Here is a 27,759-nt window from a genome sequence, read left to right on the forward strand (position 1 = left end):
AGTCTGAAGTGCAGTGGCCGGATCTCAACTCACTGCAAACTCCGCCTCCCAGGTTCACGCCATTCTCCTGCCTCAGCCTCCCGAGTAGCTGGGACTACAGGCACCCGCCACCTCACCCGGCTAGTTTTTTGTATTTTTTTTAGTAGAGACGGGGTTTCACCGTGTTATCCAGGATGGGTTCTTTTTTTTTCAAGCACTCTCTTGCCATAAGATGTTCCTGGCTTATCTTGTATTTTCCTTGCCACAACCACTTTTCCAAGGAGCTCCACCATAGCAACCTTCTAAAACTATAAATCTGATTGTGTTCTTCCCACTTCAAATCTTCCCACGACCTCCTACTGCTTTTGGAACCGACCAAAGCCCTCAACACAACCCTTGAAGCCCTGCCTTTGTCTGGCCCCTGAGCAACTCTTTGGACAAGCTTTCCTGGACTCATGCAGCCTCATTGTTCTATCTTCTTCAAGTGCCTCCTGCAGGATCAGTATTTCCAAATGCAATGCATCCTGTTCTTGAACATTCCCTGTGAAGAGGAGGGGACTCCCCATACTGTTAAAAGGGGAGCTCCCCCAGGAGAGGCTCTTGCTTGTATTTTTGCACTCCCTGCCACACCCTCTGCCAGTGTACCACTACTACCAACCAGACCAGGCCCTGAGCCACCCTGCCCCCTGCAGAACTGGTGATCTCCTTTCATTCTCGCCAGAAAAAGGGTTAGAAAGAAGGGACAGTAGACCATCCTGGCTAACACGGTGAAACCCCATCTCTACTTAAAAAATACAAAAAACTAGCTGGGCGAGGTGGCGGGCGCCTGTAGTCCCAGCTACTCAGGAGGCTGAGGCAGGAGAATGGTGTAAACCCGGAAGGTGGAGCTTGCAGTGAGCTGAGATCCGGCCACTGCACTCCAGCCTGGGCGACACAGCGAGACTCCGTCTCCAAAAAAAAAAAAAGAAAAAAAGAAAGAAGGGACAGCTAAGAACATACCTGGACTCATCAGGTTCCCCAAAAGACCCCTAACTATCCTCCACCAAATGGCTCTTAAGGCCCACAAGACAAACCATACTGAGGGGTGAGGAAGAGACATTTTCAGATTTGTCCCTGACCCTTTGAAAGTTCTCAACCCTCTCAAAAAAAGAAAAAAAAAAAAAAAAAAAAAAAAAAAGCCAGAAGCGGTGGCTCACACCTGTAATCCCAACACTTTGGGAGGCCAAGGTGGGCAGATTAAGAGGTCAGGAGTTTGAGTCCAGCCTGACCAACATGGTGAAACCCTGTCTTTACTAAAAATACAAACATTAGCCGGGCGTGGTGGTGAGCGCCTGTGATCCCAGCTACTCGGGAGGCTGAGGCAGCAGAATTGCTTGAACCCGGGAGGCAGAGGTTGTGATGAGCCAAAATCACGCCACTGCACTCCAGCCTGGGTGAGAGTGAGAGTCCATCTCAAAAAAAAAAAAAAAAGTTCTCAACCCACTCTTAGGACTCAGTGACTCTCTCTGGCAAATAGTACTAACCTATTCATTCTACAGATATTTCTGGACTGACAAACTCACTAGGAAACGCATTGCCTGGGTATATAGCTGGGGGCAATTCAGAGAAGGGTCAGTCTTGGGCTTCTGGGAGTTTTCAGTCTATAGGGGACATAAGACATGCAAGAAAAAAAATCAGCAGCCTTTCTATATGTTAACAATGAACTACCTAAAAAAGTACAAAATAATAAAATACTCCAGAATAAGTTTAACCAAGGAGGTGAAGGATCTCTACGCTAAAAACTATAAAACACTGATAAAAGAAATTGACATGAATAACTGGAAAGATGTCCCACGTCAGGGATTGGAATAATTAATATTTTTAAAATGTCCATAAATACCCAAAGCAATCTACAGATTTAATGCAATCCCTATCAAGTTATCAATTATATTTTTCATAAAAATAGGAAAAAAAAATCTTAAAACTCATATGGAACCGTAAAAGACCCCAAATAGCCAAAGCGATATATCTGACAAAAGAATTACTTTTATAGAGTAAATAATAGAGGTTAAAATCCTCTTATTTCTAGAATATAGGAATTGAACCTACCCCTGAGAATCCAAAATTCTTCGTGCTACCTATCACACCACATCCTAGAGTAAAGCCAGGTAAATAAGCTGAGCAAAAGTTTGTTCTTGAACAAAAGAACAAACTTGGAGACATCACACTACCTGATTTGAAGAACCTACTACAAAGCTATAGTAATCAAAATAGCATGGTACTGGCATAAAAACAGACACTAGATGAATGGTTCAGAATAGAGAGACCAGAAATAAATCCACATGTTTACAGTTAATTGACTGCTGACAAAGATGCCAAGAACACACAACAGGGAAAGGACAGTCTCCTTAGTAATTAGTGTTGAGAAAACTGGATATTCACATGCAGAAGAGTAAAATTAGATTAGACCCTCATCTCACACCATACACAAAAATCAACTAAAAATCTATTAAAAACTTAAACCTGGCCGGTCGCAGTGCTCATGCCTATCATCCTAGCACTATGGGAGGCCAAGGCAGGCAGATCACTTGAGGTCAGGAGTTTGAGACCAGCCTGGCAACGTGGTGAAACCTCCTCTCTACTAAAAATACAAAAATTAGCTGGGTGTGGTGGCTCATGCCTGTAATTCCAGCTACTTGGGAGGCAGAGGCACAGGAATCTCTTGAACCCAGGAGGTAATGGAGGTTGTAGTAAGCTGAAATCTCACTGCTGCACTCTGGCCTGGGTTACAGAGCGAGACTCTGTCTTGAAAAAAAAAAAGAACAAAACCTTAAACCTGACCAGAAACTGTAAAACTACTAGAAGAAAATAAAATACAGGGGAAAGACTCCATGACATTGGTCTGGGCAATGACTTTTTGGATATGACCCCAAAAGCACAGGCAACAAAGGGGATTACATCAAACTAAAAAGCTTCTGCAGAGCAAAGGAAACAGCAGATTAAAGAGACAATCAACAAAATAGTAGAAAATATTTGTAAACCACACATCTCATTCACTCGGGCTGGAGTGCAGGCTGGTTGCAGTGGTACAATTATGGCTTACTGTAACCTCAAACTCCTGGGCTCAGCTGATCCTCTCACCTCAGCCTCCCGAGTAGCTGCGACTATAGGCATACATCACCATGTCCAACTAATTTTTTGGATTTTTTTTTTGTAGAGACAGGGTTTGACCATGTTGCCCAGGCTGGTCTTGAACTCCTGGGCTCAAGCAATCTGCCTGCCTCAGCCTCCCAAAGTGCTGGGATTATAGGCATGAGCCACCATGCAGAGCCCGACATTTCTTAAAAGACATACAAATGGCCAGTGGGTATATGAAAAAATGCTCAATATCACAAATCATCAGGGAAATGTAAATTTAAACCACAATGAGATATTACTTCACACATTTAGAATATTGTAAAAAAGACAAAATAATAAGTGTTGGCAAGGATGTAGAGAAAAGGGAACCCTTGTACACCATTGGAGGGAATATAAATTAGTATAGCCACTATGGTAAACAGTATGGAAGTTTCTCAAAAAACTTAAAATAGGCCAGACCAAGTGGCTCACACCTATAATCTTAACACTTTGGGAGGCCAAGGCAGGAGGATCACTTGAGGCCAGGAGTTCAAGACCAGCCTAGATAACACAACAAGACCCTGTATTTTAAAAAAAAAAAAAAAAAAAAAAAAAGGCTGAGCGCGGTGGCTCACGCCTGTAATCCCAGCACTTTGGGACGCCGAGGTGGGCGGATCACAAAGTCAGGAGATTGAGACCATTCTGGCTACATGGTGAAACCCCATCTCTACTAAAACTACAAAAAATTAGCCGGGCATGGTGGCGGGCGCCTGTAGTCCCAGCTACTTGGGAGGCTGAGGCAGGAGAATTGCTTGAACCCCAGAGGCAGAGCTTGCAGTGAGCTGAGACTGCGCCACTGCACTCCAGCCTGGGCGACAGGACAAGGCTCCATCTCAAAAAAAAAAAAAAAAAAAATTAAAAACCCTTAAATGGAACTCCCATTAAATCAGGATGTTGAAGAGATATCTGCACTCCCATGTTTATTCATTGTAGTCAAGATACGAAACCAACCTAAGTATCCATCAGTAGATGAATGGATAAGGAAAAGATGCTATATACACATAATAGGACACTATTCAGCCCTAAAAAAGGAGGAAATCCTGTCATTTGTAACAACATGGATGAATTTGGAGAACACTATGTTACGTGAAATAAGCCAGGCACAGAAAAATACCACATGATCTCACTTATATATGGATTCTAAAAAGTTGAATGCGTAGAAGCAGAGGATTGCTTGAGCCCAGGAGTTCAGGACCGGTCTGGGCAACATAGCAAGACTCTGCCTCAAGGGAAAAAAAGAAAACAGACATGTGGATAGATAGCTGTACTATGAAGGAAGTTCCATAAGAGGAGTCTGTTGAAGAACTTTAAAAATCAGGAAAGAAATATTGGAGTTTTTCAGAATTGGAGACATCAAGTGAACAGAAGGTAAAGACAGGTGGGGTTTACATACAATGAAAAGGGAAGGGTGTCATTCCACACAGAAGGAAGGGCAGAAACAGAAGTGAGGAGGCAGAAACCTCTGGGTGTATATGGAACCAGAATGACTCAGTGCTGCTGGATCTAAGGACATTTGAAGGTGATTGTTTCCTGCTCCCCGGCCCATGCCAACAACTAACTCCTCTCCTATCCCCTGGCAGAATTAGGGAGTTGCATCTTTTCAATATCCTGGGCATAACCAGAGACACATGCTGGGTCCCACAGGAGGAACCAAGGCAGAGAGGCTCCTGGAGGTGATGGCGAAGGTGATGGCAGAGCTGACCACTGAAACATCAGCCATTAGTATTTTCTCCCAGGTCTGAGACAATAGGGCCTGGGAGGCTGCACCTGCAGGGGGAGGAGAGCTGGGCAGATACCCTTCCAGCTCCTAGTGCCCATCCCCTAAACTTTATCTCCTGGCTTTTTTTTTTTTTCTTTTTTGAGATGGAGTTTTGCTCTGTCACCCAGGCTGGAAGGCAGTGGTGTGATCTTGGCTTACGGCAACCTCCACCTCCCGGGTTCAAGCGATTCTCCTGCCTCAGCCTCCCAAGTAGCTGGGACTACAGGCGTGTGCCACCACGCCTGGCTAATTTTTGTATTTTTAGTAGAGACCGTGTTTCACTGTGTTAGCCAGGATGTTCTCGATCTCCTAACCTTGTGATCCACCCACCTCAGCCTCCCAAAGTGCTGGGATTACAGGCATGAGCCACTGCGCCCAGCCCCCCAATCTCCTGGCTTCTTTCTACAAGAATAGGCTCTGGCCAGCCAATATGCCTTCTGCATTCAAGCAACTCCAGTGCTCAGCTAGTGGGCACCATCCAGCCAGAGCCCAGAGGTGACACCCCAAGCTGCCAGGTCTGTGCTGGGAGGAGAAAACAGCTCTGGTTTGCGCACAAGCCCCCACTGGGCTCTGCTCTTGTTTGTGATCACAAACAGGAGGCAGGCTTTTGGGATTCTGCTCCTGAGATTCATGCAGCCAAACCACATGACCCTAGGTGAAGCTGGCACCCCACTGGGCCTCAGTTTCCTTCCTGTAAAATGGGGGTCAGCTCTCTGACTCCTCTCCCCTGCAGGGCACAGGAGAGAAGAATATCCCATCTAGAGAAGGACTGCAGCTGAGGAGCCAGGTCCCTTGTGCGGGATAGGGGTGGGGTAAGGAGCTCCGCAGGGCCTTCAGGGATAAACTGCTGGCTTTGATGCTGCCTTGCTCCTTCAAGGCCTGCAGGCTTCCCAGGAAAGCAGTGGGGGAGGAGAGAGGAAGGGGTGGCAAAGCCAAGAGTTTTAGCCTTCTTCTAGCCTGGAGGACAGGAAGTGAGGTGCTGTCTACAGAGGAAGTGAGAAGCAAACCCCCATCCCACCCCCCAACTTCCCCTCAGCCTGGAGTGGAAAGAAAGGCTCCAGCTTCAGGAGCCTGCAGGCTCACAGCTGGGGAAGTAGAAGGTGATGCAATGTGGGTAGGGGAAGAGGAATGATCAGCACCATCTGGAAGAGAAGAGGGTCTCCTGTCTTGGACACAATAAAACTCAAGGGACCCAGGACATCCCACAGACTGGGGGAGTGGGGAGAAGAGAAGCCACTCAAGCCAAGTTGAGAAAGCCAGTATTCCAGGCCACGTGTTACCCACATCTGCAGTCCTGGCCTGACTCCTGCTCCCAGCATGTGTGCCATGTCATGCGCCTCAGCACGGGCCACCCCCAGCACTAGGTGGGGCAAGTCCTCGGAGCACTTGCTCTTATAGCACGTGTCCTTTCTTTGCAACCCTTATCACGGCTATAATTATAAAACCGTTTAATTACTTGATTAACATGGACTTTTTTGATCACCACTTATCCCTAGAGATTAGCACAGCACCTGGCACACAGTAAATTCTAAATAATCTGCTGGCTGAATAAATAGGCCGCTCATATAGCTTGAGAATTCCTCAGAGGCCAGTTTGGCCTGAATCCTGACATCTGAATGAAGTTCGGTATACAAAGGTGAATGAACACTGCTCATGACTTGGGGCCAACTGGGGAACCCTGGGATGAGTGGTCAAGGCCAGTGCTATGGTCTGAATGTTTGTATCCCCACAAATCCACGTTGAAATCCTAATACCCAAGGTAATGCTATTGCGGGATGGCAGGGCAGTGGTGCTTTGGGATGTAAATAGGTCATGGAGGTGGAGCCCTCATGAAGGGGATTAGTGCTCTTATGAAAAGGGGCCTGGTGAGATTCCTCACCCCTTCCACCATGTGAGGATACAATAAGAAGCCTCTGTCCAGGAATCAGAAAGCTGGCCCTCAGCAGACACCAAATCTGCCCTTGCCTTCACCTTGGACTTCCCAGCCTCTAGAGCTGTGAGAAATAAATTTCTGTTGTTTCTAAGCTGCCTAGCTTATGGTATGTTGTTATAGCAGCTCAAACAGACTAAGACAGCCAGAAACGGGAGAGCTGACATAGGTGGTAGGAGAAATCCAGGCACACCCAGGTACTGCTAATAGGTAAGGCAACAAATACAGTAGACACACTATGCTGTATTTTGGGTAAGAATGAAAAAAAAGAATATATATTTGTGTGTGTTTGGTACTGTGTAAGGAAACTCAAGGGATATATGAGAAACTAATAAATGATTATGGGGGGAAAGGGGATGGAGGTGGGAGTGAGATTTTTTTTTTTTTTTTTGAGACAGGGTCTTACTGTTGCCTAGGCTGGAATGTGGTAGCTCAATCTCTGCTCACTGCAACCTCTGCCTCCTGGGTTCAAGTGATCCTCCCACCTCAGCCTCCCCAGTAGCTGGGACTACAGGTGCACACCACCACGCCTGGCTAATTTTTATATTTTTTGGTAGAGACGAGGTTTCACCATCTTAGTTAGGCTGGTCTCGAACTCCTAACCTCAAGTGACCCACCCACCTTGGCCTCCCACAGTGCTGGGCATGAGCCACAGTGCCCAGCAGAGATTTCAATTTTCAAACTATATTTATAAAACCTGGTGAAAAAAGAAAACAAAACTGCAAAAAATATTAGAAGGAATCAAACTATTCAACAAGTTAATTTCTAAAGCTCCTCCCAGCTGTGGCATTTCCAGGCCCCTAGGACAAGGGAGCAGGTGAGGCGGCCAGTCAGATGAATGTGGGGGCTCCAATCCAGGGTTGCTGATGCCTTCACATCCTTTCTTCTCCAGCCATCTTGCCCTGGGTTAGCAGAGAGGCCCTCCTAACCCCAGGCTGTGGTGTGGGCATGGTAACACCACTATTCAGAAGTTGGTCATGGGCACTTCTACCTGGGTAAGAGTTGGGTTTATTCTAGGTCACTCAGAAGGGGGACAGTCTGGTCAGGGGCAGAGGCAGAGGGCAGGGGAAAGTTTGGGGCCAGTGGGGTAAATGACTCCTGGAAGTGCCTGGTGCTGCTGTGGGCAGGTTCTGGGGGTGTCTGAACAGATCCTTGTACAGAAGGGCCGATTATAGCCCCCACATCAAGCCAGCTGGGAGTGAGGTAAATCAGCCCCTGGGAACTGCAACTGCTGAGAACCCCAGAGACACACCCCGGGAGTTCCAGGGCCCCTCACAGCCCTGCCTAGAAAAACCTTGACCATTGGCCTACCAGAGAGTCTACGGGCAGGGACAATTTCAGGCTGAACTACATGAGAGTGAGGAGACATGCAGACCACAGGTTCTAAGCAGCACCTGCCACTCAAGCCCTGCAGGCAACAACAAGAGCAGCAGAATGGGATCTTCTCTCCTTTAAGACATCTATACTTGAAAAAAAAAAAAAAGCATAGTGAATATTGGAGAATTCTGAGTTCAAGGACCAGCATAAGGTACAGGGTGCTGTGTCTGACTGGGCTCTTCTCAGCAGCTGCTGGGTTTTAGAAATCGGTAATAACAGCAACAATAATTCACCTTAATAACAGCCTGGCCTCCTCTTTCATCTGCGTAACTCCCAGAGCTGGGAAAATGGTAATTATCGAGCAGGTGCCACACCCCAATGGTGATGCATAATTAATCCAGGAACACTGGCTGGGAAACTGAGGCCCAAGGAGAAGGATTTCCCCTCGCAGAGAGCTACAGACACAGGTGCCAAGGGCTGCTGGGCGGAGGGGGGTGAGGGTGCCAGTTCCACACCTGTAGTGTTTTGGGAAGGTGCTGAAGACAGGGGCACTCATTCCAGAGTCCTCCAGACTTGGGTTTGGGGAGAAGGTGAAGACAGACCCAGATATGTGTCCCAAGCCCCCTCCTAGGCTGCGGCAGGGCCTGGTGAGTAGCCCTGGCTGGAAGTCAAGGCCTCTGTTCTTGAGCCCATGCCCTACCCTCCCAGAGTATCACAAAGCAGGCTGACAGCTGCCTCAGGCACCTCCACATCTCTACAGTATGCCCAGGTGCCACAGGGTAAGTGAGCGCTCAGCCCTCCGAACAGCCCCATGCCACAGGCATAGTCCATGAAGTGGGAGTGGGGAGCACCTTACAGCCAGGTAGGCAGATCAGATCAAGAAGAGTGAAGAAATGGGGGAGACTGCTTCTTGGGAACCCCAGCCCATCTCTGAAGCCCCCTTGCATCCTTGGTACTGATCCTAAAATAAAGAGATCCTTCCTACAGCAAGGCCTGTCTGGCCAGTGCTGTAGAAACCTGCCAGGGAGGTCCAGTTGGCGTATGCCCTCTAAGAGGGCAGAGGACAGTAGGCAAAGCATCCTAAGAGACCAAAGACCTTTTCCCACTGTGTCCACAGAGGGAACCAGTAGAGACTCAAACTAGAAGGGAAGGGTAAACAAAGATGGAGGCATTGCATATGCAGGTCCATCCACAGCCTGCTGCGTGCCTGGTACTGTGACAGATGCCAGGACAGAAAAAATCTAAGTTCCCGAGAAACCACAAGAGCCAAGATAGGCAGCAACCAATGACCTTGTCCTCCAACCCTCCAGGTCAGTGTCTGGGGGAAAATATTATGGGTCTTGTTCTCAGGGATTTGAAGTTGTTTTTCCTCAGCATGTTACAAAGCTCACCAGAGCCCCTGGGCGGTCCTGCGATAACACTCTGACTCTCCGAGGGCCCAGCTTTCTGCTATCTCAGGTTCAAGAACTGGCCCTCTGCTTTAAATCCAGCCAGGCTACCTCATGCATAAAACATTAAGGCAGAATGGGACCATGTGAAACTACAGAGCAGAATCAGGAGGCCTGCCTCTGACACTCACCACCGCATGAATCACTTCCCGCTCTGGACTTCAGTTTCCCCATTTTTAACACGAGGGCGTTGGACTAGACTGTCTCTAGGATTCCTTCCAACCTATGCTCTGTGTTGTTTTGATGTAGTGGCAGATCCCAGATTGATTTACATAAATTTGCATGTTCAATCAGAAATCCCAAACTCCAAGTATAGAAAATCCAATCAGTCCATTAACGCAGCCAGACTGGGGCTCGGGGAACCTGCCAGGTTTGGGTGAGGGTTGTCGAAGGAGACGGTGGGAGCGGTGTTGAATTGGGGGAGGGGCTGAGAAGCAGGGGCTAGAAAAGGCACTTGTTTTGAGAGATGCAGCTCCGGTGACTCAGGCATGATGGGGTCAGGGACCCCACTTCGGCTGTCAGGCAAGGGCCCTTTCTCCTCCTGCTTCTAACGGGGCCTCTGGCTGGCCAGCCTCAGAGCCACACCCCAAGAGGGAACAGCAGCCTCTGCCTAGTAACAGCTGCATCCTTCAGTCTGACAGGGACTCCAGCATTAGCCACTTTCTGGGAAACTGACCTCCCTGGGAGCCTCCATTATCCATTCCAAGGGCTCACAGCAGTAAGGAAGGCTTCCTTGGGGTTTAACCTAAACACCTCCTGCTGCAGCTTTACCCTCATAGGCAGCAGGGCCCAGGGCAGAGGGCTTCCCAGGCCCAGAAGAGCCAGCAGAGGAAAAAGCAATGCAGGGAGAATGTGCCCCTACATGAGCAAACCCAGGGCTTCCTTAACCACCACCTCTCCTTCAACATTCCCCTTCAACTGGGAGACCGAGGATGAAAACAAACAAGAAGAACTTCAAGACCTCTGGCTCTTGGGCTGGAAAGCAAGTCCCAACCTGGAGAGCCCAACTCCTGACGAAGTCCTACCCCTGGGAGGGAAGGGGCTGGGAAAGGTGGGGTGGGTGCAGTTTCTCCTCACTGCTGCCACTGGCTGGTTTGGCAGGGCCTAGGAGGCTGGCTGGGCTGGATGAGGGCAGTGGGGAAGATTCCTTAGCCCCTTGCCTGGGACCTGGGGATGTGAGTACAGCAGTGAGGTGGGCAGGGCTGGGGATGGGATGGGCAAAAGCAGTGGGGCCCTCCTTGCCCTCCTCCTATAAGAGGGCGGGTGGGTGAGTGTGTTGTGCTCCCTGGCCCAGATCCTAAAACAAGTCCCAACAGCTGAGACGTAAACTGTCTCCTGGGAATCTGCTTACCCTGCTGGCCCTTGGCTGCCTCCTCCTCTCTCAGCTCCTCTTCAAAGGGCCAGGATGTCTCATCACAGGCGTGATGGGTGGGCCAAACCCAAGCCAGCAGGAGTTCATATCCCAAGGCACCAGGGGTGTGTGGGACAAGGTCTACTCTCAGGCATAGAATAAGGGAATCTGTTCTCTCTACGCAGGGTTCTAATCCTAAGTAATTGCAATTTAAAGCACACCCAACACTTTAGCTCCCTCTAAATGGGACCATTCTGCCAGAGGACCTTTCTCCCCTATAGATTCACCCATCAGTGAAACCATTCAATGTCAAAAAGTGGAAGGGAATATTAGAACTATCTAGTCCAACTACTGAATTTTAAAGATGGGGAAACTGAGCCCCAGAGAGCAAACTGTCTCGGCCAAGGTCATACAGCAAGCTAGGAAAAGTAGGGACCAGAGCTTCTGACTCTGTCTTTATTGATACCAGCTTGGTCCCCAAACACTTAGGTCTTCACCGGCCTATCATGAAGATCCTTCTTCCCTGCCAACCACGGCACCTGCCCCTCCAGGTCCTCACTCTTTTCGTGAGGGCCAGAGCTGGAGAAAGATGCCACCTCATGCACAGACCATAGCCTTTGAAAACAAGCTTGAACTTGGGAATATCTCCCCAGACAGGAATACACACGGTTTCTTTGGGATAGGAAACCCACTAACTCCAGGTTGCTTTTAGGAAGATGGGGGGACCAATTTGAGAAGTGAATTCCTGTCACACAAGGAGTCTCAGAGAGCCAGATGGCTTAATGTCTGCAAGGGAGGGTCTGCAACAAGGCAAATGGGCTATGTTCATTTTCCCCAAAGGTACTGACCATAAACCGGTTAGGCATTGACACCCTTTTTACCGCTCCCCAGGACCACCCCTTCCCGGGCTACTTCCTCTGGCTGACCACTGTGCTTAAGAAGGAGGACCCATGAAGGAGCGGGAGAAGTGGGAGGGAGGGATTGCCTCTACAGCCAGAGAACTCCTCAGCCCAAGATCCCTAGCTCCTCAGCAAGGCAGGCCTTTAAGTAGCAGCAGCTGGAGAGACTAGGTAGACTGGGCTGATCCAGCCCTGGGATGCCTGGAAAACTAGGCCTGTGGGAGGCGAGGGCCCTCTGTGCCCTTGGGGCCATGCCAGGACTGGAGACAACGCGGGGCCTTGGGCCCAGGACAAGGAGAGGGGAGCTAGGATCCGGGCAGCCGCTTTCTTAGTTGGGCTAAGCCAGGGGAGCGTCGGGCACAGATGAATTCTCTGCATTCTTCTGGCACCGCAGCCAGCACCCGGAGGGCCTTTTCTGCAGGCGCTGCCCTGTCCCTGCTCCCTGCCCAACCAACCCTCCTCCCTCCCTTAGCTTCTCTTTAGCGTGCAGCCCGCCAGGTCCTTCCTCCTTCCTGCAGCCCCTCAAAGCCTCTGAAGGGCTGTTCTCTAGGAGACCCGCTCTTTCCACCTCTCCCCGCCTTCCTCAGGCCCTACCGCCCCAGGCCACGGGGACTGGAAGGAGTGCGAAAGGGAGCCCCAGGCTCGTCTCCGCGCCTGCGCTTTGGGGAGAGAGCCCCTCCCCCCGCAATAACCCGGCACCGCTAAGCGGCACCCGGACGGTGGGATGCGGGTTGGGTGGGGTGGGCAGCTGGGGCAAGGTCAGTGCTTTCAAAGAGGGAGGGGAGCCCGGCCCCCGGAACATCCCCCACTCCTGAAAGTTTCCCTTCCGGGGCCACTGAGTGTGCGCGAGGATGGCGCGGGGGGCGGGAGGGGGTGGGGTGGGGGTGCACAGAGTCTCAGCCGGACCCCCGAGGAGGGTGCAGCTGGAGGGAGGGACGGAGGGGCGGGCAGTATGGTTTGGGCAGGAAGCCGCGACGCCCTCTCCGGCCCCGTACTGCCACGAGAGCCTTACCCTCTACACCCCACTTCCCCTGGCATGGAGCTACAGATACCCCCCGCACTCGCCGCTCTTTCAATCCCAAGTAGACCCAGAACTCACCGAAATCAGGTGTTGAGCTGGGCCAGGGCAGGCCGGATCCGCCAGGTCCATGGCCGCGGTTGGGGGCGGGGGGCAGAGAAAGGGGGTTGCCGGAGCCGCCTCCTGATGTCAAGGCTTTAAAGGGGCCGGAGAGCCCCGCCCCTGGCTCTGACCCCGCCTCCCTCCTCCCTAGCAGCCAATCCACATTCACCCTGGATGCGCGCCCCTCCCAGCCCCCTCCAGATGTTCCCAGGACGCCAGCTAAGTCTGCCAGGCCGGCGCGCGCCGCTTCCGCTCTGGTGGGAAGGACCTCCCTTCCCCCTCTGTAGAAACACTTTCTCCAGGCCCGGCCGGGCTTGGTAAACCTCAGCCGTGCCTGGGTAGAGGACGCCGGGCTGGGCCGAGCGGGGGTGGAATGAGGGCGTCTAGAACAGAGAAAACTAAGTAGGTGCGCGCGGACCCACAGGCATGCGCGTTTGCTTCTGTGGGGCTGGGCGTGCACGTGTATATGTGGTTGTGAGCGTCGGTGTTTGTCATTTGCCTTCCTGCATACGTGTTGGGTGTAAATCCATAGGGAAAGTCTTGAGTGCCTCTTTGGCCTTAAATGCTCCCGCCTCTCTCTTCCTTATCCAGGATAGGGTCGTCCCCCCAGTAATCTGGAAAACAGTGATAGGAACAGGCTCCGCTCATCAGACAAGCAGTGCTGGCCGTTTCCTCACAGGTTTGGGAGGGAAGGCTGGGCAGAAAAAGGATGCAACCTTGTTCTCAACCACTTGCTATCTCGGTGGGGATGAGGAAGAGCAAACAGCCCATCCAGGCCCCTGCAGAGCCTCAGAGCTTTCAATATCATTCCCATTAGTCCTTAATTAAACACTCTTGCCCTTGCCTAAATACCGTATAAACCTCATAACCTGCATTGTAGTGACTGCCCCAGAAATGTAGGTTCTCAACTGGGTTCTGCAGGGAAATACGAAGGAATCCCTAGGCACCGTCTCTGGCTACTTCATTAAAATTTCTTTTGTTGTGAGTATACAAAGGAGGCAGCTTAGAGTATCATATTAGTCCAATAAAGGAACATAAAAGGGGAATTTAGAGTGCTCAGATTGGCTAGGATTAGGAGTTCTTTTCTGAAGGAGGCTTATTTAAACACGGGATTTGAAGGGCAGAGAGAACTTGAGTAGGGTTCAGGCAGGGTAAAGGCCACAAGGAGACTCAGATAGGAAAGAACAAATTATCCGCATAGGACCATGAACAGATCACTGTGGTACGCTGGAAAGTGGGAGAAGTTAATGGAAGAGGTTTCCTACGGAGGAGAGCAGAATAAGGATACGGATGTGACAAGGCATAAGTCATTTTGGGTTCTTGAGCATAGAGGTAGCTTGATGAAAACAGTGCCCAAGGACAGCTATTACTGGAACCTAAAAGATGTCTTGATGGTTACTCCCACCAACTTTTTCATTTTTTTTGCTTAAAAAATATTTTATTCTGGTTGGGCACGGTGGCTCACGCCTGTAATCCCAGCACTTTGGGAGGCCAAGGCAGGCGGATCACAAGGTCAGGAGATAGAAACCATCCTGGCTAACACGGTGAAACCCTGTCTCTACTAAAAATACAAAAACTTAGCCGGGCATGGTGGTGGGCGCCTGTAGTCCCAGCTAATTGGGAGGCTGAGGCAGGAGAATGGCGTGAACCCGGTAGGCGGAGCTTGCAGTAAGCCAAGATGGTGCCACTGCACTCCAGCCTGGGTGACAGAGTGAGACTTTTTTCTTTTCTCTGAGATGGAGTCTCACTCTGTCCCAGGTTGGATGGAGTGCAGTGGCACAATCTCTGCTCACTGCAACCTCTGCCTTCTGATTTCAGGTGATTCTCCTGCCTCAGCCTCCCAAGTAGCTGGTATTACAAGTGTGCGCCACCACACCTGGCTAATTTTTGTATTTTTAGTAGAGATGGGGGTTTCACCATGTTGGCCAGGCTGGTCTCGGACTCCTGACCTCAGGTGATTTGCCCACCTTGGCCTCCCAAAGTGCTAGGATTACAGATATGAGCCACCGTGCCCAGCCCTTAAACTATTCTTAACATGCAATAAAATGCACACATCTTAGGTGCTTTGTTTGGTGAATTTCAAAATATACACCTATGTAATTAACACCCAAAACAAGATACTGAACCACCACCCTAGAAAGTTCCCTCATGCCCCTTTATAGTTGATCACCCCACACCCACCACCACCCTCCCCTGGCAACTTCCTGAATTATAGCACCATAGATTTGTCTGCATTTGTATTTCACATATATGGAACTTTACGGTATGTACTTGTGTCTGTATGCTTTAGCTTAGTAATGTTTTTGAGATCCATCCATGTGTATCAGTAATCTGTTCTTTTTTATTGCTGAGTAATATTCCATCGCATGAATATATCACAATGTGTTTACCCATTCTTCAATTGATGGATATTTGGGTATTTCCAGTTGGGGTTATGATGAATATGGCTGCTATTAACATTCTGGTGCAAATATTTTCATAGACATGTTTTCATTTCTCCTTTTCACCTTATTTCTTGATGATAATGGCATCTTCAGAAGCCTACAGCATTGTGAATTCTTATTCAATCATCTAACATTTATTGAATAGGGATCAGTGGGCTAGTTCTGGGATTACAACACAAAGTAGACATGGTCCTTTCCTCAAAGGGCTTGAAAGTCCAATAAAACTCCATGTACCTGTTGTATTCCTAATATTGCCTTATATTCCTAATTCTGCCTTGTATTCCTAATTCTGCCTTGAGGTAGAAAACCTTAAAAGTCTGCCAGGCATTTCTAACTACTTTTGGATGTTTCCAAATAACTGAATTCTTGGAAGTAAACAGAACATCAAGATATTATTTTACTTTTTTTTTTTTTCTGTTTTGAGACAGAGTCTCACTCTGTCACCCAGGCTGGAATGCAGTGGCACAATCTCGGCTCACTGAAGTTCTGCCTCCCAAGAGGCAATTCTCTTGCCTCTTGCAATTCTCAAGCAATTCTTCTGCCTCAGCCTCCCAAGTAGCTGAGATTACAGGTGGGCGCCACCACACCCAGCTAATTTTTGCATTTTTAGTAGAAATGAGGTTTCACCAAGTTGTCCAGGCTGGTTTTGAACTGCTGACTCAAGTGATCTGCCCCCTTCAGCCTCCCAAAGTGCTGGGATTACAGGCGTGAGCCTCCGTGCCCAGCCAATATTTTACTTTTCATTTAGATGTTTACCCTTGTTTAGTAAATACAGCCAGAACATCTGTATTTGTCAGACCAAGCACCTGTGCTCCTTCCTTAAAGGCTATTGTGCATTTGATAATTTTGGCATTCAGATTTTGGCAGATTCTCTATGCTTCACAAACCTTTATCCTCACTGACAGGGGTTGAAAGAAGTGTAACTACTATTGCTCCAAGATCCCTTTCAGTCTTTTGATGAGACTTAAGACTCTTTCATTCCTTAGTGCTATTATTTGCATAAATTAAAAATTCCACAGAAGTCCCAAAGTTTGTTCTTCACTCTTATATCACTAATCATATATTGTTATTTACTTGAGTCGTCTGTGTAACAAAACAGGCTAGGCCTCTTAGGTCTCTGGTAGCTGCAAGCTGTTACTACTGGTTTAGTAACAAACCAGTTTGGTGGTATTGTCTAACTATGCATGTAGTGCTGATGCCTGATAGATGGATTGTCAGAGAGAACCACCCTGTCACTGCTAACATCAGTACTTTGAATGGGGTTCCCTGCTTTAATACTATGTGGTCATTCATTTAATGTTGGAGCATCTTCAATTCTCAGAGGTTGAAACTGTAGCCATTTAGCCATTGGCTGACAAACTGACTCTAGTTTAGAACTCCTGGCAACAGGAGATAGTCAGGTTGGTATCTAGCCTCTCAAAACATTTTTTCTTTCTTTTTTTTTTTTTTCTCTAGATTGGGTCTTGCTGTGTCACCCAGATTGGAGTGCAGTGGTGTGATCACAGCTCACTGCAGCCTTGACTTCTAGGCTCAAGTGAACCCCCACCAACTAGCTGGGACTACAAGTGCACTCCACCATACTCAGCTAATTTTTTCATTTTTTGTAGAGACAGAGTCTCACTGTATGCTCAGGCTGGTCTTGAACTCCTGAGATCAAGCGATCCTCCCACTGTGGCCTCCCAAAGTGCTGGGATTATAGATGTGAGCTACCATGCCTGACCTCAAAACATTTTTGTAATATGGCTGTTTTCCAGACAGATGAACTCTGAGTGCAATCTCAATGTCTTTCCTGATCAGTAAGAGGAAGAAAGGAGCTGTTGCATAATGTTTGGTCCACTTGCTGTATAGGAATAGATCTTTACTGCTACATGTACATAATTCTCTACGGGACAGTCATGTTCCTTGGATTCTGACAGCATTGCCAGTATGTGCTTTGAAACCTCCTACCTGGCACAGATATGATGAATCTGCTCATATCCTTGAACCTCTTTTTCATCACTTTTCATCATTCAAACATTTTTATTGAATCTATATGCTAAGCACTGTACATAAAGTATTAGATAACTTGTACAGAGTTCATGTGGGGTATGATAAACAATGAGACTGGAAAGGTAAGCAGTGGGTGGATCATCCTTTATCCTAAGAGCAGTGTAGACTTTGAATGGTTTTAAGCAGGAGGGTAGCATAGTCAGATTTGCATTTTAGATCAGTGTGGTTGCAGTGTGGAGGATAGAGAGAGCAAGACTGAAGTCAGGGGGGCCAGGCAAGGTTTTTGTAGTACCTGAGGAGAAAAACGAGAAATGATGTGGTCTGGACTAGGAAAGTGATAGTGGTGATGGGGAGGATGTTGAAATCCCCAGGGAGCATCCAAGTAGAAACATCTCTCCAACTCATCAGAACTTCCCAACTGTGTGCCTCAGGAAGAGGTTAAGGTGGTGCTGCATATTGGGCTTCACAATTCTCAGGGCAGCACAAGCTTCCTGAGTCAGAGAGCAATCTTGGTTATGCCAGATTGCATCATCCAGCATATAAAACACCATCGTTTTCTACGTGTGTACTGACATGGAAAAGGTTGGGAAGCACTGATGTAGGCTGTGAGATAAATAATTCTGAAGCTCAGGAGAGGAATTGGGATGATAGATAAGAGATTTGTGAGTCCTCAGAACATTGGTGGTTACTGAAGTCATGGAGTTGAGGAGATCATGCAAGTAGAGAAAAGAAAAGCTGGAGCAGAACCCCAAGGAACATCAACATTAGAGGGGGGTCTCCAGAGAAGGAGAAAGAAAACTGAATGAACATTGTCACCAGAACCCAAGAAAGGGATTTCCAAAAAAAAAAAAAGACCAAATACAGTCAGTCCTTCTTATTGGTGACTTCCACATCCATGCACTCAATCAACCTCAGATCAGAAAAATAAACAAACAAAAAAACTACATCTCTCTGAAGACTAGATCAGAAAAAAAAATAATAATAACTACAGCAATAAAAACGCAAAATTTTAAAAATTTAGGCTGGGCACGGTGGCTCACGCCTGTAATCCCAGCTCTTTAGGAGGCCAAGGCAGGTGGATCATGAAGTCAGGAGATCAAGACCATCCTAATACGGTGAAACACCGCCTCTACTAAAAATATAAAAAATTAGCGGAGCGAGGTGGTGGGCGCCTGTAGTCCCACTACTCAGGAGGCTGAGGCAGGAGAATGGCATGCACCCGGGAGGTGGAGCTTGCAGTGAGCTGAGGTCGCGCCACTGCACTCCAGCCTGGGCGACAGAGCAAGACTCCGTCTTAAAAAAAAAAAAATTAGTGTTAACTATTTGCATAGTATTTACATGATATTACATATTATAAGTAATCTAGAGATGATTAAAGTATATAGGAGAATACCCCTAGGTCATTTGCAAATACTACACCATTTTATGTAAGGGACTTAAGCATCCTTTGATTTTTGTATCCTTGTGGGTCCTGGAACCAATTCCCCATGAATAGGAAGAGATTATTTTTTTGGCCCCGATGTTGCTGAGTCAAGTTGGATCAGGACAGAGACATCCCTACTGACTCTGGCCACATGTCATTGGAGACTTTGATAAAACCAGATTTTATTTGTTTATTTAAAACAAAGATGGGGTCTCACTCCATTGCCCAGGCTGTTCTCAAACTCCTGGGTCAAGCAGTCCTCCCATCTTGGCCTTCCAAAATGCTGGGATTACAGGCGTAAGCCACCCTGCCCAACCTGGCAAAACCAGATTCTGAAGGATTGAGAAAAATGTACAAAGGAAGGAATGGAGACAGGAGGTGTTTAAAACTTCTTGGCTGGGCGCAGTGGCTCACACCTGTAATTCCAGCACTTTGGGGAGGACGAGGTGGGTGGATCACCTGAGGTCAGGAATTCAAGACCAGCCTGGCCAACATGGTGAAACCCCGTCTCTACTAAAAATACAAAAATGAGCTGTGTGCAGTGGCACGTGCCTGTAATCCCAGCTACTCAGGAGGCTGAGGCAGGAGAATCACTTGAGCCTGGGAGGCGGAGGTTGCAGTGAGCCAATTGTGCCATTGCACTCCAGCCTGTGCAATAGAGTGAGACTCTGTCTCAAAAACAAAACAAAAACACAAACAACAACAACAAAAAACTTTTCTAAGATTTTGGCTATGCTGTGAAGGAAAAATTAGGCAGATAGATGGGTGGTACAGTGAGTTATTTTAGAAAACACTCGCTAATTTAAAAAATTATTCATTTAAGATTAGTTTGTATAAAAAGTAATATATCCATATGCTTTAATAATCAAATAATACAGAAGCAATTATTTGCTGCATTTCTTACCCCCAGCAATGAGCCATTTTAACTTTTTGGCTGATTCTTCTATATGACTAAATATGCTTATACTGCCATTCCTTTTTTTTTTTTTTTTTTTTTTTGAGATAGAGTCTCACTCTGCTGTTCAGGCTGGAGTGCAGTGGCATGATCTTGGCTCACTGCAACCTTGCTTTTCAGGCTCAAGCAATCCTCCCACCTTGGCCTCCCCAGTAGCTAGGACTATAGGCGCATGCCACCATGTTCAGCTAATTTTTAAATTTTTTTGTAGAGATGAAGTCTTACTGTATTACCCAGGCTGGTCTTTAACTCCTGGGCTCAAGTGATTCTCCTGCCTTGGCCTCCCAAAGTGTTGGGATTACAGATGTGAGCCACCGCACCCGACCTGAGGACCTCATTTTTATGGGCACTAATTACACATCCTTTTTGAAACCAACTGCCACAGACGTGAAATACAGTGGTTCCTCCCAACAGGTCAGGTAACTGCTCAGCCAATCTCTTACTAGGGAACAGGTCAGGTTCGGATGCTGAAGCATCTCCCAAAGCTTTTAGTTATTGAGGATTTCTTTTTTTAAGACAGTATCACTCTTATTATCCAGGCTGGAGTGCAGTGGCATGATCTTGGCTCACTGCAACCTCAGCCTCCTGAGCTCAAGTGATCCTGCACCTCAGCCTCCCAAGTTACCAGACTACAGGTGCGTGCCACCACTCCCAGCTAATTTGTGTGTGTGTGTGTTTTGCAGATTCGGGGTTTTGCCATGTTGCCCAGGCTGGTCTCAAACTGCTGAGCTCAAGTGATCCACCTGCCTCAGCCTCCCAGTGTTGGGATTACAGGCGTGAGCCACTGCACCTGGGTATTTCTTAATTAGCCATGTTGGACAAAGCTCCTGTGTATCCTTCTGGTCACTGAGGTTATTTTCTGTTATCAAGGAGTTATCTGGGAAAGGTGCCACTTGGCTTTGTAAGCTGGTCTCACTTTAGTCAGAGCCCATGTATTAGTTTTGTAGTGTTGCTCTAAGAAATCACCACAAAACTTAGTGGTTTAAAATACTGATTTATTCTCTTACAGCTCTGGAGATCAGAAATCTAAAATCAAGGTGATGGCAGGGCTGTTCCTTCTGGAGGCTTCAGGGGAGAATACATTTCCTTGCTTTTGCTAACTTCTAGAAGCCACCTGCATTCCTTGACTTGTGGCCCTTCACATCATTCCAACCTCTTGCTTTTGTCATTACATCTCCTACTGTGGTCAGCTCTCCCTCTGCCTCCCTATTATAAGAACACTGATGATTGCACTTAGGGTCTATTCTGATCATCCAGGTTAATCTACCGATCTCAAGATCCTCAATCTCATTTGCAAAGCCCCTTTTGCTATCTAAGGTAACATTCACTGGCTTCAGGGATTAGGTGGACATGTTGGGGGACCATTATTCATCCTACCATAGCGCCACGTATGTTTCTGTGCACTGCCTTGGTGGAGTGAGAGGAGAGAGCACCTAGCAGGGTTACAAGGTTTCAAAGTGTTCCTAAATTAAGATCTTGTGGGTAAACTCAGCTCTGTAACTACTGTGATAACTGAGACCATCATAAACTGGCCTCATTTCTATTAGCTCCATATCCCTCCCTGCCAACACTGCTTCCTTTAAAATGTTCTGTAGCACTGAGGCTGGACTCCTTATTACTTCATTATCCTGAAAAACAAGTTATTCGAGATAGTAAGATGCATGTTTTCTACAAGGTGAGATGTTTTTCTCATAAGTCTCTGGTCTAACAAGTGCAGTTGTGGTCTGCAGCATGCTCACACAGTGTAATAGCACCTTATTTTTCTTTATCACTCTATATTCTGCAAAATACTTTCACATCCTTAGGAAATTTGGGCATAGGAAAAGGAAAGTGGTGTTATTTCAGTTGTACAGATGAGTAAACTGTGGCTGTAAGGCAGAGAATGGATTGGAAGGTAGATGACTTTAATATAGGAACCCCCCACCAGGCACTGGACACATGGATGGAATGAAACATACATGTAATTGATAGAATTTGCTGCTGGACTTTGTGAGCATTTAAATGTGGGGAATGTAAGTGAGAAAATCAACTGAGGTTTCTAGCTTAAGCAGTGAATACTATCAAATGAGATAGGACTAGGTTTTGAATGAGGGTAATGAGCTTGCTTTTGAGATATGTTGAATCTGATGTACCTAAGAACTAAGGGATATAATGACAAAACAGGAAAAATGCTAGTCTGGGACTGTGGATGTAGGGCTACCAATATATTTGGGGACCATAAGCATGTAGGTAGTTGTTAAAGTCACAGGGAAGAACTCATACCAGGAAAAATACATAGAGGAGGGCTGAATGGAACCGTAAGCACTCAAAGTATGGTCTACCTCTGCTTGCCTCAGAATCATCTGGGGGAGCTGTTAAAAACAGATGCCTCATTGTTAATGTACTTAATGTCACAAAAATTGTATACTTTAAAAAAAATTATTTATCTTTTAATTTTTAATCCAGTTTTTGATGGGATTTCCACATGTTCTGAAAAACTATACTTAAAAACGGTTAAAATGGTAAATTTTATGTATATATTGCTATAATAGAAGAATGCACAAAGAACAGAAAATAGATTCCTAAGCCACATTCCAAACCTGAATTACTAAGGTTTTGCCCAAAGTCAGGCCTAGCAAGTCCGGAAGCCTGAAGAAACCAGGTAAGATTCAGAGAGCCCAGGAACTGATATATTTTAAGACTAGCCTAGTTTTACCTTTATACATAATCCCCCAAAGCAGCCCCCTCCATAACCCATAACCAGGACCACTTTTCCTAGGCCATCCCAATCCAGATACCCTAGCTCACCACTCCACAGATTCATTCTCCACAAGATTTGTTCCAAACAATGGGGAACAGATACCGATTCTTTGAATTATATGCCTTGGACATTTTACCAAAAGCTCCTGCCAGGTTTTGAGGCTGCCTGATTGTTAAGGAGTTAAGGAGAATGAACATAATTCTCAATATAAAACTCTTTCAATATCTCTTTCTTGGTCTTCTTGCCCTCCCATCTCACTGCTTCTGGAATCATAATCTGTTCTTTTCTTTCCCTCTTTCTATCAGTGATTCAGGGATTGGATGAGTCTCTATGGTTTGTTTTGCCCTGAAGAACAGAAGGCTTCTGTCCCAACTGGTGTTGCCAAAGCAACATATTAATTCCATGCCATGATCCTGGGTCAAGATCTGCACAATCTGATTGGTCATATCACCTCGGATGGCAAGGGAGTGGAAGTGGTCAAAATCATGGAGTCCCAGCTTTCGGAGACGCCTTGCAGCTGCCCGGTAACACTTCCAGGGTTGGGGCTCCACAAGGAGGTAGTGGCAGAGGGAGGAAAGATGGGCCAGGAACTCCCACAGGCCATGGTCTCCGTGGTTCAGATGAATCCACATGGTTATTGACATACAGAAGCCAATGTCAAAAACTGAACGTCCAAATTGGCTTAAGAAAGAGCTCAAGAGAACCTTCCGTTTCCTTTGATTCATGAAGTCCAGGGTAATAAAGGTCAAGGCATCAGGAAAAGGACATTCTTTTTCGGCTCGCTTCACCAGGACTGGATCTATGTCACAGCAGAGGAGCCGGAGTTCTCTTGAGGCATCTGAGCAGGTCTCCCCGTCAGGTAGGGAGAGGAAGTGTTTGTATAGAGCCACACTCAGATCCTAGAGGAATCCAAAAGAGCTTTGTCACTACAGTTCTCAACCAATGAACGGAAGAGAAATCTGTATCATTCTCCCACTGAGAATGCCACTTACCTCTGGCTGTATAGGATGTGAGGTTCCTAAACCATAACCTAAAGAGGTTGTGCAAAAAGTTTTCCACAGAATAGGCTCTCAGTGCCCTCCAGGGGTCACATGCTGTAATGCATCATCCCCATATTTTCCTGACACTGATGATAGATTGGGTTGTAGTTCCAAGTTACAGCCAAATGGATGCAGCAAAGGAGCCTACAGCAGTATTTCCCAGCTTAAGTAATATGCTGATAAACTCACTCTTTTTCTGGGTATCTCAAGACCCCAGGGAGGAGGAAAGGGGTCCAGAGGCATAACCAGTGTCTCTTATGAAGTGAGGAATACAGCAAGCACCATCTTATAAAAACCTGCTTCTCAGACTTGTGGTGGGGGAAGTCTGGATTCCAAAGTCCTCATTTAGCCTTCACTACAGCTTCAATTTTACTGTCTTAGGATTCATCACCTCCTTCTGAGACATTCTGCTTCTATAACCATCATTGCTAAAAGTCACTGCTAACAACCTTCTAGACAAGTCTAATGATTTGTGATTTTTACCACATTAGCACCTTTTTACTCGTAAGTCACCATCTCCTTTCTCTAACTTTGAATTCCTTTTTTTTTTTTTTTTTGGAGACAAAGTCTGGTTCTGTCACCCAGGCTCGAGTGCAATGGTGTGATCTCGGTACACTGCAACCTCTGCCTCCCAGGTTCAAGTGATTCTCCTGCCTCAGCCTCCTAAGTAGCTGGGATTACAGGCACACATCACCACACCTGGCTAATTTTTGTTTTTAGTAGAGACCGGGTTTCGTCATGTTGGCCAGGCTGGTCTTTAACTGACCTCAAGTGATCCACCTGCCTTGGCCTCCCAAAGTGCTGGGACTATAGGAATGAGCCACTGCACCTGGCCTCTTTGATTTCTATAACCATTATAACTAACTGAAATTTGTATTTTTCCACATAGTATTTTCAAGGCATTTTTCTGTTTACTACTTTATTTGCTTGGTGTAACAAGCATGTGAGGAAAATATTTATGCCTTTTGTGCAGGTGAAGAAAATGCACAATGGAAGCCACCCAGATGTCCAATGATAGTGGCATAGTCAAATCAATGTGGTATAATCATGAAGATAGAATACTAAGTAGCAGTTAAAAATGAAGACACAGGCCGGGCACGGTGGCTCACGCCTGTAATCCCAGCACTTTGGGAGGCCGAGGCGGGCGGATCACGAGGTCAGGAGATAGAGACCATCCTGGCTAACACGGTGAAACCCTGTCTCTACTAAAAATACAAAAAATTAGCTGGGCGTGGTGGCGGGCGCCTGTAGTCCTAGCTACTCCGGAGGCAGGAGAATGGCGGGAACACGGGAGGCGGAGCTTGCAGTGAGCCGAGATCGCGCCACTGTACCAGCCTGGGGGACAGAGCGAGACTCCGTCTCAAAAAAAAGAAAAAAAAATGAAGACACACAGCTTGGTGCACAGCATGGACGATTTTCACAAATACATAATGTTGAGAAGAGAAAGCAAGCCATAACAGAAAATATATGACAAGCATCCACTTACATGAAGCTCAAAAATGGGTGAAATTAAACTACATCATTCAGGGAAGAAAAACAGTACACTATAAAGAAAAGCAAGGAAACAATAGAAGGCTAGTTGTTACCTCTGGGTAGAGAATAGAGGTTTATGAACAGGAAAAGGCATATAGGGGAACTTGCGGGGTGCTGAAAATGTTTACTCTTTTTTCTTTTTTTTTTTGAGACAGGGTCTTACTCTGTTTCCCAGGCTGGAGAGTGCAGTGGCGTGATCACCGCAGCCTTGACTTCCCAGGCTCCAGAGATCCTCCTACTTCAGCCTCATGAGTAGCTGGAACCACAGGTACACACCATGATGCCCAGTTAATTTTTGTATTTTTGGTAGGGATGAGAGTTTGCCATGTTGCCCAGGCTGATCTCGAACTCCTGAGCTCAAGCAATCCACCAGCATCAGCCTCTGAAAATGTTGGGATTACAGGCGTCAGCCACTGCGCCCAGCAGTTTTTAGGGTTTTCTGTTGTTGTTCTATTTGAGACAGGGTCTCACTTTGTCACCCAGGCTGGGGTGTGGCACAATCAAGGCCCACTGCAGCCTCGACCTCCTGGGTTCAAGCGATCCTCCTCCCTCAGCCTCCCTAAGTAGCTGGGACTACAGATGCCCACCACTACACCTGGCTAATTTTTTTTAGAGATGGGGTTCTGCCATGTTGCCCAGGCTGGGGAAAGAGTTTTTAAAATTGAAAAAAAAAAAAGGACCCATAAATTATGGTACATCTATCCAATGAAACATTAGGACGCTGCTAAAAAAAGAATGCAGTTATATAATCTCAGAATTAAAAGCTACTAATAGTGTGTTACCATTTATAAAACTAAAAGGGGGGTATTTATACATACATAAATGCTGGTATACACACAGGACTGTGTGGGGGAAAAGGAGGATTTAGTGTTGGGAGTAGAGACTTTTTACTATTTACCCCTTTGTAGTTTGAATTTTTTTGTTTTATCAAGCGCAAGCATTTTTTTCCCTTTTCTGACTACAAAGATCCAGAAGAGAAAGCATTTTTTAAAAAGTGCAAAACAGAAAGCTCCATAAACGTACAGCCAGGTTTGGGAACCACTACCCTGGTTAACTGCCAACTATGTCTTTACCTCTCATGTGTATACTACTCTTAACTTTAAAATCTCTGGGGTTTCCTAATGCCTTTCGAGAAATCCCAAGCCTTAACTTCAGTCTCTCTTTTCCACTGTTTTCACCCTCTGACTTCCTGTATCATCACAGAGAAGACATTTTGCAGGGGACACCGGACATCAACCCATCTCCTCCTTCCAGTCTTTAAGACTGTATCCAAATGTCCTCCTCCTACTTATCAACTGAGTCCCACAAGGTCTGCAATCGTCCCCCAAAGTCTCTTCTGTGAAAGGACAGCAACTGGACTGGAGTGATGGAGGGAGCAGAGAGGGTACTAACTTTTGAAGCGTTTGCCATGGTAAGTTCAGACTGCCTGCTAGTGTAGGATATCCCAGTGGCTACAAATAGGTGTGGGAGAGACATTTCCTTATTTTGCATGTGGTTTGATTATAATCATTATATGCCTAAGAATAGTTTGCAGCAAGAAGAGTGGCAGTGCCACCCTTCTCCATTCCCTCAGGCAAAATGCTCTATTTGTTTCTCGATCCTCTCCACTGTACTTTGTCAACTCACTGTTTTTGTTTTGCTTTGTTTTTGTGATGGAGTGTCGCTCTGTCGCCCAGGCTGGAGTGCAGTGGGACCATCTCGGCTCACTCCAGGCTCCGCCTCTCGGGTTCACACCATTCTCCTGCCTCAGCCTCCCGAGTAGCTGGGACTACAGGCGCCCGCCACCATGCCTGGCTAATTTTTTGTATTTTTAGTAGAGACGGGGTTTCACTGTGTTAGCCAGGATGGTCTCCATCTCCTGACCTTGTGATCCGCCGGCCTCGGCCTCCCAGAGTGCTGGGATTACAGACGTGAGCCACTGCCCCGGCCTACTCACATTTTTTGAAATAAACATGCAGGTCCTAGGGTCTGTCCTGTACTGTATAGCACACATGAGTCTCAATATCAGGCATGATTCTGTCACCCTTGGCTTTTCTCTCCCAGTAAACCAAACCTAACCCCATGTTCCCAAACGTGTGTCTCTGGAAGCCCCCTCTCCCCAGCCAAAGCGCCAGGCACGCTGGACAGAGGCCACCCTAGATACAGGGACCGTCCCCACCTGGGGTCTAGCCCTTAAATAGAAGTGGGAACGTAGTCGACAAAGACTCCTCTCCAAGAGAGATTCCTAAGACAGATGGTGGAACCCTGGCGGGCAGGCAGCAGCAGCACTGGCAAGGTCAACGCCACGCTTTATACTCGATTTGGGAAAGTTTTGATGGGTGTGAGCCCAGGCCAGAACCACAGTGGATGTGTAGGCAACCAACCGCTTGGTTCCGGATGCTCCAATCCCTCCCCTGTCACTCACCCCGGAGTTACACCCCACGTCGAGCCCCAGAATCGGCCCGTTCTCGGGACTCTGAGGAAAGAGCTGTCGAAGCAGCTCCGGGGGCAGGAGGCGGAGCCGTTGCTCCGGAGGGTGGAAGCGAGAATAATGAGGAAAATTTCCGAACGGGGCGGCGCCGGGTTCCAGAACTCGCGGTTCCTCTTCCGCTGCAGTCTCCTTAACACTCCCTCCATCCAGTTCCGAGGGCACCGCCATTAGCCTCATCACCGCCTCTGGGCCCTGGCGGAACCGGA

General features: G+C 47.3%; 2 protein-coding genes across 5 annotated transcripts in view; both read right to left on the minus strand.

Annotated features, from left to right (window-relative positions):
* Window positions 1-13,050, minus strand: part of NCKAP5L (NCK associated protein 5 like) — a 38,268-nt gene extending 25,218 nt beyond the window's left edge. For 2 of the 4 annotated variants that reach the window (XM_008003177.3, XM_008003176.3), the window contains exon 1: window positions 12,939-13,050. The gene's annotated coding sequence lies outside the window, so the exon portion shown is untranslated. The remainder of the gene's footprint in view (window positions 1-12,938) is intronic. The other 2 variants (XM_037997154.2, XM_037997153.2) reach the window with 2 other exon arrangements.
* A 7,697-nt stretch (window positions 13,051-20,747) lies between these two features.
* BCDIN3D (BCDIN3 domain containing RNA methyltransferase) lies at window positions 20,748-27,759 on the minus strand. The gene is made up of 2 exons (XM_008003181.3): window positions 27,488-27,759; window positions 20,748-23,409 (listed from the first exon to the last, which is right to left on the minus strand). The coding sequence occupies exons 1-2, from the start codon at window positions 27,728-27,730 to the stop codon at window positions 22,780-22,782; spliced, it is 873 nt and encodes a 290-aa protein (XP_008001372.2). The 5' UTR covers window positions 27,731-27,759; the 3' UTR covers window positions 20,748-22,779.

Source organism: Chlorocebus sabaeus, chromosome 11 (assembly GCF_047675955.1).
Source record: "Chlorocebus sabaeus isolate Y175 chromosome 11, mChlSab1.0.hap1, whole genome shotgun sequence".
Taxonomy (NCBI): domain Eukaryota; kingdom Metazoa; phylum Chordata; class Mammalia; order Primates; family Cercopithecidae; genus Chlorocebus; species Chlorocebus sabaeus.

Bases quoted from the DNA above. Each gene is read 5' to 3' on its own strand.
- BCDIN3D (XM_008003181.3), bottom strand. From the start codon at position 27,730: ATGAGGCTAATGGCGGTGCCCTCGGAACTGGATGGAGGGAGTGTTAAG. The intron at 23,410-27,487 runs GTGAGTGACAGG...GGATTCCTCTAG, and splicing joins ACGTGGGGTGTAACTCCGGG to GATCTGAGTGTGGCTCTATA.